General features: G+C 32.8%; 1 protein-coding gene across 1 annotated transcript; it reads right to left on the reverse strand.

Annotated features, from left to right (window-relative positions):
- Positions 1 to 208: 208 nt before the first annotated feature.
- LOC117328899 (ubiquitin carboxyl-terminal hydrolase 46-like) lies at positions 209 to 17,281 on the reverse strand. The gene is made up of 9 exons (XM_033886508.1): positions 17,189 to 17,281; positions 13,845 to 13,925; positions 13,369 to 13,588; positions 12,982 to 13,062; positions 12,304 to 12,434; positions 9,906 to 10,066; positions 9,539 to 9,671; positions 8,395 to 8,538; positions 209 to 8,117 (listed from the first exon to the last, which is right to left on the reverse strand). The coding sequence occupies exons 1-9, from the start codon at positions 17,189 to 17,191 to the stop codon at positions 8,016 to 8,018; spliced, it is 1,056 nt and encodes a 351-aa protein (XP_033742399.1). The 5' UTR covers positions 17,192 to 17,281; the 3' UTR covers positions 209 to 8,015.
- Positions 17,282 to 18,890: the final 1,609 nt, after the last annotated feature.

An 18,890-nucleotide genomic window follows, 5' to 3' on the forward strand; every position in this document is an offset into this window, starting at 1 on the left:
ATGTCCATAGCACATATGACTCCATACATTATTACCAGCTCTATGTTGATTCAAATGACACATTGTCGCCGTTGAAGCTAGTTTATTTCACTTTATTTCATGGTAATGTCATCCTTATTTCCAAATATTTATCAGAACCGTCAAACAATAAACTAGACAATCTAATACCACGTTTCTGTGTGTTTGTTAAAATGATAACAAATAAGTATTTTTGTTTCTGTGATTTTATTGGAGTTTCCAATAAATATCCTCTGGTCCACAGTGACCTATAACATGGGTGCACGCTAAATCTTCCATGATATACAGTAACAATCAGACACGGGTTGGATAATCTACTGCATTTTGTCCCTGTCTGTAGAAACAACCCATAGATTTCATTCTCCGACATGTATCCTATACAGTGCTTTATAGCTTACAAATGACGTCGTGGTTCTAAACCATTACTTTGTGCTCATGAAAGTATATGTATGCGAGTCATTAAAGTCTATGTTTGTGGGTCATTAAAGTCTTTGTTTGTGGGTCATTAAAGTCTATGTATGTGGGTCATTAAAGTCTATGTTCGTGGGTCATTAAAGTCTATGTATGCGAGTCATTAAAGTCTATGTTTGTGGGTCATTAAAGTCTTTGTTTGTGGGTCATTAAAGTCTATGTATGCGAGTCATTAAAGTCTATGTTTGTGGGTCATTAAAGTCTTTGTTTGTGGGTCATTAAAGTCTATGTATGTGGGTCATTAAAGTATATGTTCGTGGGTCATTAAAGTCTATGTATGTGGGTCATTAAAGTCTATGTTCGTGGGTCATTAAAGTCTATGTATGTGGGTCATTAAAGTCTATGTTTGTGGGTCATTAAAGTCTATGTTTGTGGGTCATTAAAGTCTATGTTTGTGGGTCATTAAAGTCTTTGTATGTGGGTCATTAAAGTCTATGTTTGAGGGTCATTAAAGTCTATGTTCGTGGGTCATTAAAGTCTATGTATGTGGGTCATTAAAGTCTATGTTTGTGGGTCATTAAAGTCTATGTTTCGTGGGTCATTAAAGTCTATGTTCGTGGGTCATTAAAGTCTATGTATGTGGGTCATTAAAGTCTATGTTGGTGGGTCATTAAAGTCTATGTATGTGAGTCATTAAAGTCTATGTATGTGGGTCATTAAAGTCTATGTGTGTGGGTCATTAAAGTCTATGCTTGTGGGTCATTAAAGTCTATGTTTGTGGGTCATTAAAGTCTATGTTTGTGGGTCATTAAAGTCTATGTTTGTGGGTCATTAAAGTCTTTGTTTGTGGGTCATTAAAGTCTATGTATGTGGGTCATTAAAGTCTATATGTGTGGGAAATTAAAGTCTATGTTTGTGGGTCATTAAAGTCTATGTTTGTTGGTTATTAAAGTCTATGTATGTGGGTCATTAAAGTCTTTGTTTGTGGGTCATTAAAGTCTATGTTTGTGGGTCATGAAAGTCTATGTTTGTGGGTCATTAAAGTCTATGTTTGTGGGTCATTAAAGTCTTTGTATGTGGGTCATTAAAGTCTATGTTTGAGGGTCATTAAAGTCTATGTTCGTGGGTCATTAAAGTCTATGTATGTGGGTCATTAAAGTCTATGTTTGTGGGTCATTAAAGTCTATGTTCGTGGGTCATTAAAGTCTATGTTCGTGGGTCATTAAAGTCTATGTATGTGGGTCATTAAAGTCTATGTTGGTGGGTCATTAAAGTCTATGTATGTGAGTCATTAAAGTCTATGTATGTGGGTCATTAAAGTCTATGTGTGTGGGTCATTAAAGTCTATGCTTGTGGGTCATTAAAGTCTATGTTTGTGGGTCATTAAAGTCTATGTTTGTGGGTCATTAAAGTCTATGTTTGTGGGTCATTAAAGTCTATGTTTGTGGGTCATTAAAGTCTTTGTTTGTGGGTCATTAAAGTCTATGTTTGTGCGTCATTAAAGTCTATGTTTGTGGGTCATTAAAGTCTATGTATGTGGGTCATTAAAGTCTATGTTTGTGGGTCATTAAAGTCTATGTATGTAGGTCATTAAAGTCTATGTTTGTGGTCATTAAAGTCTATGTTTGTGGGTCATTAAAGTCTATGTTTATGGGTCATTAGAGTCTATGTATTTGGGTCATTAGAGTCTATTTATGTGGGTCATTAAAGTATATGTATGTGGGTCATTAAAGTCTATGTATGTGGGTCATTAGAGTCTATGTTTGTGGGTCATTAAAGTCTATGTATGTGGGTCATTAAAGTCTATGTGTGTGGGTCATTAAAGTCTTTGTATGTAGGTCATTAAAGTCTATGTTTGTGGGTCATTAAAGTCTATGTTTGTGGGTCATTAAAGTCTTTGTTTGTGGGTCATTAAAGTCTATGTATGTGGGTCATTAAAGTCTATATGTGTGGGAAATTAAAGTCTATGTTTGTGGGTCATTAAAGTCTATGTTTGTTGGTTATTAAAGTCTATGTATGTGGGTCATTAAAGTCTTTGTTTGTGGGTCATTAAAGTCTAGGTATGTGGGTCATGAAAGTCTATGTTTGTGGGTCATTAAAGTCTATGTTTGTGGGTCATGAAAGTCTATGTTTGTGGGTCATGAAAGTCTATATTTGTGGGTCATGAAAGTCTATGTATGTGGGACATTAAAGTCTATGTTTATGGGTCATTAAAGTCTATGTATGTAGGTCATTAAAGTCTATGTATGTGGGTCATTAAAATCTATGTTTGTGGGTCATTAAAGTCTATGTTTGTGGGTCATTAAAGTCTTTGTTTGTGGGTCATTAAAGTCTATGTTTGTGGGTCATTAAAGTCTTTGTATGTGGGTCATTAAAGTCTATGTTTGTGGGTCATTAAAGTCTATGTTCGTGGGTCATTAAAGTCTATGTATGTGGGTCATTAAAGTCTATGTTTGTGGGTTTATTGTACAAAAAAACGGTGAGACATACAAAGTAATTGTAGACTGAAGGATACAAAACATTTTGTCCACAACATATTTCTTTTCTATCATAAAATTTCTTAATACTGCCAATACAGAATACACATTAAATTGTGCCAGTATAAACATGCTACACTGGAAGTATGATAAAACATGCTGTTAGATTACAGATGTGGCATTCATTAGTAAAATCGATCAAATTTCAATCATAGCTTTATTGAGAAGGCATATCCTTTTGTTCTTCTTTTCTCTGGATTAGATTTTAGGTATTACAGTTAGAGAAAGCCACATTGACTTCCCATAACTCATATCTGGGTACCCTATAGAAATCGAGGGTACTGAAAAAGTCCAGTTGCAATCCTATTCTTATACATTTTGTATATCCAAATAAGAAGACGTTTCTTGAAAAAAACACCCCCAAACTGTCATTTTCATTATATAAAACAATGAAATCCAAGTGTGGGGCCGGCCCCACCTCCCTCAATCTACCACTTTTAATATAAATTACATAGCAAATTCGCTGATTTATCAAAAGGATGTCATCCTAACACAATGCTGCAATTATGTGCAATGTCAGTGTATTGTAGGTCAAAAGAAAAGAGACTAAAAGATATACATTTGTACAAGGTAATTAAAGGTGATTGTCATCCATATGCATTAGCTGGTTGAACAGAGTGGGTCATCTGCACTGTATCACACCAAACCTCAGGTTAACAGTTGAATGGCAAAATTTTACTAATTACAATTGATACTTGTAATATCTGGCAATAAAAAAAATTGATATCTAAAATAATTCAAGATCTGATTACATTGCATATGTACACCATTAGGTACATTGTATGTGCATGATTCTCGGTCACACAAGTCGGTTTTTGCATGTTTTTTCCTGTATAATTCTCTATTCTATTGGCCATTATGTTAACACAAATATAAGCTATAACTAAACGACAGTAGTACCAAAGTAAAAAGTATTTCGGTAATCTTGATAAATATTGTATCATGATATATTTATCTCACTAAATTTTTCTTTTATTTGTTTTTTTTTAAACGTTTTAAATTATATTTTGTTAATTACAAACGGAAAACTCAAAAGCTCAAAGATATGGAACATTTCACGAACTAAGCGTACCAAGGTTTGCAACGAAATTTCAAACCTATTCATCTTTAGTACCAATGGGGTGCCTCTACATAAGGAACGCCATATTCAAACAATTAGGATTAACGAGTGGACAGATTATGCTTATAAAATGTATGTAAAATTGGACAACTGCTGAGAAATGTTTTCTTTGGATATAATTAAGCTCTAAGTTTTACCCTTCAGTCTGATTACTATACCCTGATATCATAAATTATTTGTGAATTTCACATCAAATCATATAATCTTTCCATTCCTGACATTTCAACTCTACCTAATTCCAAATTTGACAATAAGAAACATTTTGTTGATCTATATGATTAATAAAAATATCAAGATATGTTTCCTCCTGTTAGAAACTCTACTTTTATATAACTATGCTAACAAAAGATATCCTCTGCTGTGACTGAAATAGTTAATTATGTATTGGTTCAGTCAAGACTACATCAGCGCTACAATCCTTGTACATTTTTGTACTAGATGATATTGTGTCATGTTTGGAAAATATGGAAAAATTGGTGGTCAAATACAGGCCAGATTGATATAAACCACCGGAAAAACAAACATTCCGTAATCAGGTCAGATAAACCATTGTTACATTTATATCAACCAAGACACTTAATTTGTGATAATATCATTGATTACATATCTAACATTTTCTGTGCATGACAAAAAAAAAACTGTGAAAAGGTAAAGTCACAATCTGGCTCCAATCATCCAGGCTTTGATTTCCTGATAAGTTAGCTTTTATATAAAATAAATATGTGTAATAGATTTTAAATGCAAATGAAAACCAATGATCTTCAATTCAACTTAAATAAGCAGTCAGGTCCCTCATTACCAACAAAATACATTCTATGAACTCCTAGAAAATGTTGGGTTTTTTTCTTGATAATTATGAAATATCATAAATGCGATTTCCAATCTTTTTGTTTAGAGTTTAACAGAGACAATGCGTACAAAACATATAGCCAGAAAGCATCAATTACATGTAATCATGTTATATCTTTATGGAAGCAGTGCTTCTACTACAGTAACATTAAATGAATACATATACAAAGATTGTAACATAAGGAACAAAAAAAATCCAATCCATCACTGCAAAGGTATCAATGATTCCTGACAGAACTGTTGCCTCATCATATGTAAGCTGAGGACAGATTGCTAATTAGTTCCACAGAAATCTTAGACAATTGATTTTTATTTGAAAAGGTTACCCATATAAACTCAGGCTAGCTGGTATATATGTACAAAAAAACAAGGAATTGCTCCATACATCAAGGAATTACAGTAAAAGTGCACTGTAGCACATATAAACATATGTGACATACCAATACAAAAAATAAAATCATGTAGGTAAGAACGAGTTATGTCCCTTGTCACATAAACTAATTGCTTTTAGAAAAAAACACAACAGTAACTTTCCACTCAAAACGAATCTTAAAGCTTACAACAAAACTATGTGTCTCATGTGTATGTATAAATTCTAACATATCAAGGTTTTAGTGATTTTTATTCATAACTTCTCTTTTATTGATGCTTAATTCATGTTTAGTGATCAATGCCCTTATTATTAGCATGATAATAATTTTAATTATATTTAATTGTTTGTCCCTATTTGCTACTTTGAATATCGAGTGACTAAATATCTAGTATAAATATGTTTTTGACACATGTTATACAATGCACTATACTTTTTCTCAAAAAGAGCAATTTCAATAGCTTCCAGAGCTCAGGCATTCTTCTTTTCACTTTGATTTGCTGTCATTAAAAACAGTTTTACAAGACCTTCTGCAAAATGTAAACACATATAGGTATTGTTTTCAGTATTGTGAATGAAAAAATATTAGATATTACTGGTATGGCTTTCCAATGCATAACAGAGTTAAGTCAAAAGCTTAATACAACCTTGTGTTATAGATCAAACCAAAAGCATGATCATATCGATATGACAGTAGTATTCTGAGGTATTTCATTCTTATAGAAGATTCTACCAAACATACACATGCAACAAACTTCAAACTACTTTCACCAAAAATGAAATAGATTTTATCTTGATTAATTTGATACTTACCTTCAATAAAGCTTATACAATCATTTTACATTAACTATGGTTAAACACTTCATTTTACTTATAATATCATATGATATTGCTGTTAACAAAGCTATGAAAACAACCATTACATATTTGGAAATAATTCAATATTAAAACATCACTGGTCCATGACAAATTGTGACAGTTCTGAACAATGTACAAAAGCAATGAACTGTACAATTAATCGATGTTTACATCAATAAATAATATCCTAATCAAGAGCCATAGTCTCTACACTTTATGATTTTTTCCAGCTTACAAACAAAAGTATATGTAAACATTGCACAAAGGTCAAGCTACAGTAACTAAATAATTAATCAAATTTATATTTCATAATCATACATTTTTACCTTTTTATTAAATTTAAATTCAATATGATTTGCTTAATCATAACAAAAAATCACAAACTAATTTGAAAAAAATAATCAAATACTGATTAATATAATCAAAAAGTTCAAAATATTGGAAAGAAAGCTATATAGAATGCCTTTAATATATGTACACATTGGAAAAAAGAAATGTTATGTTACAAAGAATGACCACTAGCTAACAAATGTCTCTCAATAAATAGTCTTTGATCAGTACCTGACATACACATACAGAAACTACAAAATAAGACACTCAGAAAAATAACACATTTTCTGGCTTCCTTGTCCAGCACTACCTGAAAGCTGTGACTGAACGTTTTTGACTTAAAGCATTATCATGATTAGATATAGGATGTTGCGTAAAAGAACTCTCAGCCATCTCTGATGGCTAATGGTGATGTCTTAGTCTTGATTAAGATGATACTATTTAGTTGATCTGATATGAGTATCTATTCAACATTATTTTTTTCTTTTTTTTTTGTCAAGGGATCACTTATTGAGAATATTGAGAAAACGATGTAAACTAAACTTCTGCTGCAGGGTTTGAATCTATATTTTCCATCGAGATTTCCTTGTACATTAAATCTAAAAGCCTGTGATGTGCTTTGATTATGATTTGATGATGTCAAAATATCTCTTTTTACAAGTATGTATTACGTAGAAATAAGACATGAGAGTAATAAGCATGTAGTAATGAGTTACATTCCAGACACTGCCAGGTCAGCTGGGTCCCTGGTATCGTCACTAAATAAAGTTTACAACATTCCCGACTCTGCCAGGTCAGCTGGGTAACTAATCAGGGCCCCTGGTATCATCACTAAATATAAGCACATTCCAGACACTGCCAAGTTAGAACCCCAGGTATCATCACTAAATATTAGGACATTTCAAAAGTTAATTTCAATTTGCATAAAACAATTCTAAAAAACCTATTATTAATTCAATCATTACACATTTTTTCTGCTCCCTCAAATTGCTGTTAGTATTTCTTTGTAAAGGAACTGTTGTAACAGTCTAGCACTAATCTGGTGATTTTATCTACATACCTGGTACAATGTACCACAAAATGCTGTAACATGCTATAACTTCAGATCTAGTTAATATTCAGCTGAGACAAACACTAGCACCAATGGCCATTCTCAACAAATTCACATCAATGTTAAAATGCCCCTGAACAAAAATCACATTTTTAACATCCAGATATCTTTCTGTATCATTTTTTCTAGTTAAAAGATGCAAAGCAATGTACTTTCATCACTTTGAAGAGAATTTGTAGATTGAACACTTCTGTAAATTATGCATCAATTGACCTTGGTAACAATATATCACGATTCACAGTGGTTCACTATCACTCAAATTTACATTTATATCCTTAAACAAAACAGGAAGTAAAAACATGAGAGATTAAAACAAAATATCACAATCCTATGAAGTTCACACGCTATGAAACATATTCAAGTTTCTACTCTCAAACAAGAATCTTTGCCCAACTAGCATCCATTTCAGTTTCACTCCCGGGATTGATAAAACAATATATAACCAGTCTCTGAGTTTTTCTGTAAATCCGAAGGCAATCCATAAAAGTCTTCTATTGCATTAGAATCAATTTTCTGCAATGACATTTTTTTAAACAAAATTTATTAATGTTCCATTGATTATCTATGTATATTAGGCTTAATGAATTTGAAAGTTAGAACTCAAAATTACAAAGAATTAAAGTATACATATATATTCAAAAGACAAAAACTTTTTAAATGTGTATTTTGTGTCTGAATATGATTCGCAAAACCCAATTCCTCCAAACAAAATGAAAATACTGAAATTAATGTACTCTGAAATATGCAGCTTTATACTGGAGAGATGTTTTAGAAGGATTGAGATACTTACGTCAACAATATCATCATCAAAAAGGAACCAGAAGCCATCACTCTTGACAATACTGATGTAGTGACCTCTGTTGAGACTGCTGCCAATATGGATCACCACAGCTACCAGGTCATACATACGGTCGGGATTACATGCATCATCTGACTAAAACAGAAAAGATTCATCTCAATACAATGAATTTCCTAGTAGCTTCTTAAATTTCAATTATAACTTATCAAGCAAAAAATCGCTAAGGCTCCAAAACTTATGCAGTAGACGGAAAATTTACTTTATTTGAACCTTCGGTTCATATCCAAAATGCATATAATTACAAAGCCTTTAATGTCTACATCATCTATTGCTCCTGTAATCTTAGTAACTCAATGTGTCTGCCCTATATGTGAACTTAACCTGAGTGATACACTGGCATAGATTAATACTTATATGCATTACACTATGACCTTGACCTTCAACATCAGCAACTTTTTAAAATCATATTGCACATCTGTATATCACAGACTATCATCATGAATGTGCTATCTTAGGAATATTTTGCTTTCTGTAAGGGCCTTACATATGTTCTTAAAAGTATATTCTTAGTCATATTTTTAGTAACAGCAACTTTCAACTTGACTTCAGGGCAGTTTTTTAAACCATAATGTGCATCAGCATTTCCTAGTGCATTACCATGTGAGATTTTTTCTGTAAAGGGCCTTAGATAATAATCTTTGTGTATTTTGGTTTAAGTTTTAGTAACCTTGGTCTTAAGTTTTTTAAACCCCTATTGCAGATTTGCACATCATTGTAACACAAGGTTTGCATAGAAACTGATTTTCTATATTTAGCAAGAGTAACCTTAACCTTTGACTCAGAAAGGCAATCTCAAGCAAGCAAGTTTGAGTTCATTCACAGCCTAAGAACACTCAAGTTATGTTACACAGAAACAAAAGCACTGATGGACAGACTGCCAGACTGACTGACAGACAGACGGATGGACAGAAAGACAGTCATGGTGATTACTATAGGGCACACACACTTTTGTGCAGGGCCCTAATAAAAAGCATTCTGGCATAAATAGATACTTTCATTAATAAAATATATACATATATAACAGCTCTAAAATACACCAGGACATGTACAGTCCTTAACTTGACTGGACACTTACTGTGTTGAACAATCTCAACTCTAAAGGAAAGACAACTCTGTAGGACAACTTAGTAAATCGGTTCATCTGTTCCATGTATTTGAACCTCTTTAAATGCAGAGCCAGGATCTGAGGCAGCTTCTTCACTCTCATCCTAGAGAACAACATAGCTTTAATTGATGATTGGAACTTTAAATATTTCCACAAAATTTCAAAATGCAAAGTTTCCTTGACATAATTAGAAAGATATGATGATAAACCAAATGCTCATACAATTGTAATGTGACTACATGTTTAATTGTTAATGATACTGATGGTTTGGATTTAGTGATATGAACAATATGTTATCCTAACTATAAATAAAATCTTCAGTTATGATAATCCTGACCTCTTCTGTGCCTCCTGTTTACTGCAGCATCCCTCACAGTAGTATTTGTGTTCCGCACACAGGGTCTCTGTGCTACTGAAACCCCGCAAACAGTGAGTGATAGAAGTGTTTTGTTCCACGTCCACAGATAAGTCCAGGAAATCCTCATCCTTACTGCTCACCTACATGTTACAGATATAAAATGAGTTATAGATACGACTGCTCACCTACATGATACAGATATAAAATGAGTTATAGATACGACTGCTCACCTACATGATACAGATATAAAATGAGTTATAGATACGACTGCTCACCTACATGATACAGATATAAAATGAGTTATAGATACGACTGCTCACCTACATGATACAGATATAAAATGAGTTATAGATACGACTGCTCACCTACATGATACAGATATAAAATGAGTTATAGATACGACTGCTCACCTACATGTTACAGATATAAAATGAGTTATAGATACTACTGCTCACCTACATGTTACAGATATAAAATGAGTTATAGATACGACTGCTCACCTACATGATACAGATATAAAATGAGTTATAGATACGACTGCTCACCTACATGTTACAGATATAAAATGAGTTATAGATACGACTGCTCACCTACATGATACAGATATAAAATGAGTTATAGATATGACTGCTCACCTACATGATACAGATATAAAATGAGTTATAGATACTACTGCTCACCTACATGTTACAGATATAAAATGAGTTATAGATACGACTGCTCACCTACATGATACAGATATAAAATGAGTTATAGATACGACTGCTCACCTACATGATACAGATATAAAATGAGTTATAGATACGACTGCTCACCTACATGTTACAGATATAATATGAGTTGTAGATGATACGACTAATGTTAACATCAGTTACAGACATAGAGAGAGTGGTAGTTGTTGATCTAAACAGGCTAATGCTCTCCCCCAGATTGTTTACCCTATTTAAGCTATGGAAAAACTATCCATATATAATAAAATAAAATAATCTATATTATTCTACATCTTAGATATACAGAAATAATCCTGCAAATTGTGGAGCATTTTAAACCTAAAGTACTTATAAGACATTAGTTCAATAGTATCTGTAAACTATCTGATCCTCACAGATTCCACAACTTGTATCCTGTACATCAATCTTATTCCACAACTCTTAACCTAAAATTCAAATTTCATAAACTTATCATTTTACAGTTTATTCACATATTCTCTTAACAAATCAATCTCTACATATTGAACTTGCAGACACAGTTTTGATATATATGTACACTTCTTACCATTTAAACATGTACATACTCGGCACTATTGTCTTAATACACTACCTACGAGTTTATAAAACTTATCTTTTCATAATCAAATATACATAATTGCATAAATTAAATAGTATGTATATTAATAAACCCGGCTATTTAAGTTGCATCAACCCATATTTTAGTTCAGTTGTCGGCCAAGATAATAGTTTGTGGGGTTTCTGGGTCCACAAGGACTTGGCACAACTTTTCAGCCCATTGTCTATATATAGCATCAAGGGTGGTAAATTCCCAGTAGACTGAACAAGAATTCTAAAAACTGTATTTTCTTTATATCATCAGTCATAAATCCCACTTTATCAATTTATCAATGTAAAGAGAAATCTTTCCAACACATGTTCAAATAAAGAAATTGGCGAAGTATTGAGCAAGTTACGATATAAAGAATTTGAAAAAGTAGGTAGATTTAATAGGCTAGCTAGGTAGACATATCCCAGTCTGATGGAATGCAAACTCGACTGCTATGGGTAGCTAGTTATCGGGGCAAAAGCTTTGACGCTTGTGGTGCCATTAAACACCCAAAATCATTGCATGTTCACATATCTTACTGAGATATTGTTACGACCCATCTGTGGTGCAAAATTCAAGTGGAAATTAACAAGCAACTAATATGTTTTGCTTGTATTGCACTGCCATGTTCACTTTCTCGTTCTGGTCAGACCATTTCATATAGTACAAAATCTTATCAAAAACAAAAATGTTGAATATCTGCTAATGTTAAGGATAGATAAGTTTTACTATAATAATCATATTGTAAACTTAGAACACAAGATCATGCCACATTTTTTTTTTCTTGAAAAGGAGACAATTATTTGTCTAAATGAACTGGTATCACAGCATATTAGAAAAGATTAATATTAGGTTCAGGAAACCAGAATGACAGCTGACTGCATACTTATATTTTCTCAAAATGGTTACAGTACATGACCACACAATTCAAACACATCTGTCATAATTATCTGTATTGATAATTCACCATACTATTCTCTACAACTTGCCTTATAGCAATGAAATTATATAAAAAAGATATCTTCAAATCGAAATGTACCATCCTCATTCTCTAACTTACCGTCTCACAATTGAGACATCGTGTCTCATTAGTAAATGTCCCTTGGAAGAGGTCCTCCACCCATGTTGGTTCTGATTTTGATCCAGGTTGGGTATCATTGCCTCCATTCTTTGTCTTGCTCCCCTGTTTTTCTGTGATTATATAAGCGATTTTTATTGGTACTTTGTATAGCATAGACAATAAACATTATATCTTTGTCAATTATAAATACACATATATGTATAAGATCCTAATGATGCAGTCATGAACAAATAACTTGGAAAAAGAAACAAGAAAATATTCTAATATGACATATAATGATAAAGCAAAAATTTGAACATTTTAAGTATTCTAGCAATTAGTTTATTGGAATCACAGAACACTTTCACTTTTTATGCAGTTACAAGAATTTAGCCTTATATACTAAGGTATATACCATATGGAAAAACATCACACATCATACAACTCAATAACATCACAAAATTTCAAAAACTGTCAAACGTAGGAATATTCATGTGCAGGTGTTGAATTTAGAATTGTTATTTTTTTTATTTTTTTTAAGAGAAAAAATATCATCTTCAAATCAAATGTCCACACCTCACAAGTTCACAACCGCAAAGGTTGATTTCAACTTCTGTAGAGATCAGACTCTGATTACCACCTCCATGTGAAGGATATTCTTTTACATTAATTTTGTACCTTGTAACAGCTCAGACACCCTGTTGAGCAAGTAGTTGAGGAACTCGTGAGCATCCTGCTGCATGTAGTTGTCAAACAGTTCTGTGGAAAGAAACAATATGATGTTGTTTAAAAACAATGTACAGTATGTATTGGTAATAATATAAAAATAAACAATCACACTGAAATTCCAACCACCAACACTAGTCTTTCTATGAATTTCATCTCATTTACCACCAACACTAGTCTTTCTATGAATTTCATCTCATTTCCATTGGCCTTTTTTTTTAAATTTTGCAGAGATAGAAAAAACTGTCCAGACTTCAGACTTATTTTTGCTAGCAAGTGTTAACTTTAAAAATATAGATTTTTGAGATTTAAAATCTGAACCACTCTTTATTTCCATACCATATTCCTTGCGGAGTCTTGTAATGAATTTCTTTGGAGCGATCGTGCCAACTTTCTTTTTCTGTGTAGCTATGGTGTAGAAGAGGTCGGCTAGACAGGTAAGCAGACTCTCCTTCTTGTTGTTCTTCTGATGTTGTTTGTACTGCAACACTTTCTCTCGAAATGGCCGACAGAAATATAGTGCTTGTAGAACAGAGTTACAGTAACAGGTGTTCCCAAACTGAAATCACATATCAAAACAAAGTGACATAATCATCACCTGGAGGACAGAGGTCAAGTTCGAAATTTGGCCCTTTAAAACTGAGAGATAGCTACATATACTACAGCTACCAACAAGAAGTAAATCAGTGCATTACATATATGCTTAATTAAACATTGAGCATTTGCTTGGCTATTTTGAAATATAATGTCATTATCAACTACCTATCTGTACAAAACATAAATGATAATACATGTATATAAGCATAAACACTCACATTTACTAATCCAAAGTAGTGTTCATTTGCAGGCAGTTGTTCGGATCCAATTTCCTTCTCTAGTTGGGAAGCATTATTTCCCTGTGGCGAAAAAAAAAATTATATATATACATTTATAAATTAAATACATCAACATTGCCAAGCAATATGAAAAAAATATATAATTTAAAGGGCTCTGATCACTATCAAACCACAATTTAATCTTGGGTCTTTCCATCCACAGGTACCAAACCATCAAATAAAGGTTCTGGGAAAGTCAGAGAAAATATAGCCTAAAGTTATAAGTAGACTCTCCCCTTTCAGTGCTATCAAACACTATAGTTGTGATTTCTATGTAGAAAAAAACATGTCTTTTTTTTCAAATTAAATTAGACCTGCAGCAAATTTAGTTGACCTGTTATTATAACAGGCCTTTAATTAGACACAGAGCAGCAGCTGTCCACAAGCTTAAGGGGGATGACTGATGGGGCCTCGGCCATGACTGTTTCTTTCATGTAAAAGGTACAAGGTGAACCCATGGGTTATTTTATTAATTGTAGGTGGTTTTAAGTTGCATTTGAGCAACTATACTTTATACTTAATATTGTTTTAACTATATATATAGTTCCTAAATTTCAAGATAAAATTTCCACTTAATCTTAATCCAATTTATGAATATTTGTCACCATACTTTTAAGTAGTTCAAAACACGATAGAATTATATAATGATAAAGTTACAGATAGTCCAGGCCATTGGACCACTATATAAGGTCCACCACGTGACAAGGTTATATATAAGAATATAGTAACTTTACAAGTAGTCCATTGGACCATTACTTGTTTAGTCCATTTGACCATTTCTTCGTAAACAATGTTCGTTTTAAAACAATGATTTCAAAAGTAATTAAAGACAACAATTACAATCAACGTTATTGTCTCTCTTCTGAATCGCGGAAGTAAATTTGTCAGTCTACTGTTCACGTGTATGATGATCAACTATCGTACCATAATATTCACATATTCTAGGAATGAAATACAATACAGATAACCAGATAGAAATTCAATACAAATTTTTTTAATTTTTTTAAATTGGGGAAAATGATGTTTCAAAATTGGGAAAATACAACTTTTTTTGGCAAGGGGAAACAGCCTAAAGTCGGATACAAATCTAGCCAAAAAAAATCACTGGTGTATGTGATTTTTGACAGCATATACAAAAATAAGGTCGATATCCGGTAGGAGTGTTAATTGTTACATTAAATTAATAATCCATGCTATCTATCAGAGAAAATCCAGATTTCAAACCCAGATGATACTGCATGTCAAGTTTTCCTGTTGAATTATTTTAGAAAATTAATTTTTCAACTTTGGTAAAACCATAAAAAATGGGCAAGCATAGAGAAATTCTCTCTGAAGCTTTATATCTAGATCTAAATGAGCCATAGTAATCTGATCATGCATGAAGACTGGGAAGAAATCAGAATCAGAGCAAATAGGAAATAAAATGTTAAACAATATTTCATTTTATCCTGCAACTAGCATCCACATTGTCAAAATACACCCACCACATACATTTTTCCTGTACGGAAAACAACTGTAGAATCTTAGCATGTGCATCAATATTCGACTGACCAACTTCTATAAGTGATCATATTTCAAACATCGTTGACTTAAAACTACCAATTTTTTATGACTGCTGCAGGATAAATAGAATACATGGTCAGTGCTGCAGGATAAATAGAATACATGGTCAGTGCTGCAGGATAAATAGAATACATGGCCAGTGCTGCAGGATAAATAGAATACATGGTCAGTGCTGCAGGATAAATAGAATACATGGTCAGTGCTGCAGGATAAATAGAATACATTGTCAGTGCTGCAAGATAAATAGAATACATGGTCAGTCCGTGTCTTAAAATATAAGCTGCATTTTTGGCTCCTGACAGAAAGATCTGGTTTGTTTGGTTTGAACAGGGTCATTAATAGACAGAAAGGCAAAACTGGCTCGCCACTAAGTCTTTGATAAGTAGAAAAACTAACAAGTGTAGAATCTACAGTAGATATACAGTAGGTCTACTGAACATGTTACTTCTACTTCTAAATGGTAATGACCAACTTCAAAAAGTTGAAGATAATGCCACGAGAGAGAGAAGAGATGCAGTCCAAAAAAAGATGTGTACATATATAGGTATTAATTAATTTTGGGAGATATATACTGACAGGAGGGCAGTCTTAAAGGATTCAGCTGTTGGACAAATGGAGGATACGATATCTGGTGGGATCTTGTTCCACTCAGATATTGTATGTGGAAAAAATGATTGTTTTTTGGCCCTGGTTTAGCAGTGTGGTACATAGTTGAAATGATTTGTGATGGGTATGCCTTGATTGCCTGTTTGTTGGTGTAAGTCTGTTGTGTTGGCTGATGGCTACTTGGTTGTTGGTAATTTTGTGCATCAGACAGAGTCTCGAGTCTCTACGTCTTGTCAGCCAGAGGTCGCCATTTGAGTTGTTGCAGCATATCAGAGACACTGGATGTTCTGTGAGTGTATATGTTCTTGTTAAGTACATACTACATAGCGATGTTCTTGTTAAGTACATAGTGAGCAGCCCTTCGTTGTACCATCTCAATATGTTCAATGTTTTCCTGGGTGTATATGGATCCCACACAGAACAGGCATACTCTAGTGATGGACGAACTAATGACTTGTAGGCCTGTGATTTTACAGATGATGACCCTATTTTTATGTTTCTACGTATGAAGCCAAGTATGGAATTTGCTTTGTTTGTGATGTTTCTAATATGTGAGTCCCATTTCAGGTTTGATTGTATTGTGACACCCAGGTATTTAGCTTGGTCTACATGTTCTAATGAATGTTATAGTGTTGATATTCATAGGCCCACCACAGGGGCATGTCTAGTCTTATATTAAAAATAGCCAGAAAAACCTATATATCAAGACTTAATATACAGGTATTTCTGGTTATTTTTTAATATATAAGATCTACAATTGACTAGACATGCCCCTGTGAGCCAACTGTATGCTAGACATCTAGTTCATGATTCCTCTTTTAGCTATTTACCGATTATCAATTTCTTAAAGATAAACATTGTTTTTGTCATCTTAGGCAACAAATGCTCGAGCTATCTTTTCACAAAATGACTTCAACATTTCAGCATTTCTTGACAACAATGTCTTTATTATATCTCGGTGTCAAACAAGATCAACGAGTAAGACGGAAATGAAAGTGCTACTGTTACGCAAGAAGACAAATCAAGAACACCTGAAATACATATCGACAATACCACTGTACTAACTGGTGCCCGTTCAGAACGAATAACTAAATGGCAACATCAATAATACAAACCATAGTTGTGGATCCCCACGGTACCTAAAACGTCGCAGCAATCTTCGTTTATTTACACCGGCGCCATATTTTTTCTCATGTCATATCTAATTTTGGATCCGAACCACGAATTCCATAATACGTCGAAACATCTATTAGAGTTACTTCCCTTCTGTACACGAAGTTGCAAGTATAAAAAAAATAGTAGGAGGAGGGGGCTAATATTTTTTCTTATATAGATACAAACCAGATACAGACACTGGTACACGAGTTTGTAGTTGAAAAATTCGGAGAGCCTTTACTTTATTGCATAATAAGTATAAGATATCGTACACTTTATAAAATATCTTATTTACATTACAAGATTTATTTTATGATAAATGAGAGATATTTTAAGATATCTTCTACAAACATACAGAATATCAGAAATAAAGAAATATAATATCTTATAATAAATAAAATCTTATTCCATTTAGTTTTGTTAAAGTACTGGATCACCATTGCATCGTGAATAACATAATTGGCTTGCCATCGAAAAGGCTGTGAAAACAAACCAAAATAGAGCTCTCTGTACTGGATCAATGCTATATTAAGACAAAGATACATAAAAAGTAAAAGTTTTCACTGCAATAATCTTTTCAAACTCAATTACATCTAATTTAATGAATATCGTTATCAAATATTAGCTAGATTTTTTTTTTTTTATAGATCAATCTATAAAGGATGGATACTTTCCATCATTTCCACGGGAAAATATTGTTAGCAATGCCACCCACAATCACGAGGAAGAAACAAAGCTCAAAATAGAATAGATCTGGAACGGTTTGAACATCGTCAACATTGAACATTTAATGATGAACTGTTGTAAATTACTTGAGGAAAGAAACAAAATCTTTTACATGATGGTTGATATCCTACCTATAACCGCCTCAGTTCAACTATTTAACCAAAATGAAAATGAAATACTTACGTTTTTATTAGGTTGATTCAATGATTTAAAAATATATAGACTGTGAAGATTGGCAAACAAACAAATTGTTGAATATCGCAAAAATGATCGATCCGATAAGAATCAAAATGAGGGAAAGTATTGAAATATGTAAACTTTCAATAAAGGTACCTATGAAGGGCGGCATGCGACAGATTACCATACAACTAGCATACATATAGATAACTGCATGAAATTGGTGGAGTGTTAGTCGTGTGATATATTTTTTTCTTTGTATATATTTTTTTTGTATATTATTTAATGTTTCTTTAGATAATTAATGTTCATGTATGGAGGAATTAAAGATCATTCATTTATTCGTGAAAAAAAGTTTTCACTGCAATAGTCTACGTTACTTTTGTCACCACGCCTTTCCAAACTGAGGTATTCTACCTTCTATAAAAATAATAATATATGATATATATCACATCTTGACCGGTCATTTTCTGCTAGATATGAAGAATTTCTCTGAATATGTTTCTTGAACAAACTCTGAATATCATCATACAAACATCAGGACATGTCATGAAAATTACATTATTAGTTGTGGTGATTCAGTACAAATCAAACAGTCTAGCCAGACATATGTCTCTGATCTGTCGTTCAGCTTGATTGGCACATAAATTTGTCTTGTTTTGCTTTCATTATCAAATTAGTATCAAAACAATATTTGACAATTGAATATGATAAGATTTAATAAAAAAACAAAATTTCTCTTTGCCCTGCCACCGTTTG

Source organism: Pecten maximus, chromosome 6, assembly GCF_902652985.1.
Source record: "Pecten maximus chromosome 6, xPecMax1.1, whole genome shotgun sequence".
In the NCBI taxonomy this organism is placed as follows: Eukaryota; Metazoa; Mollusca; class Bivalvia; order Pectinida; family Pectinidae; genus Pecten; species Pecten maximus.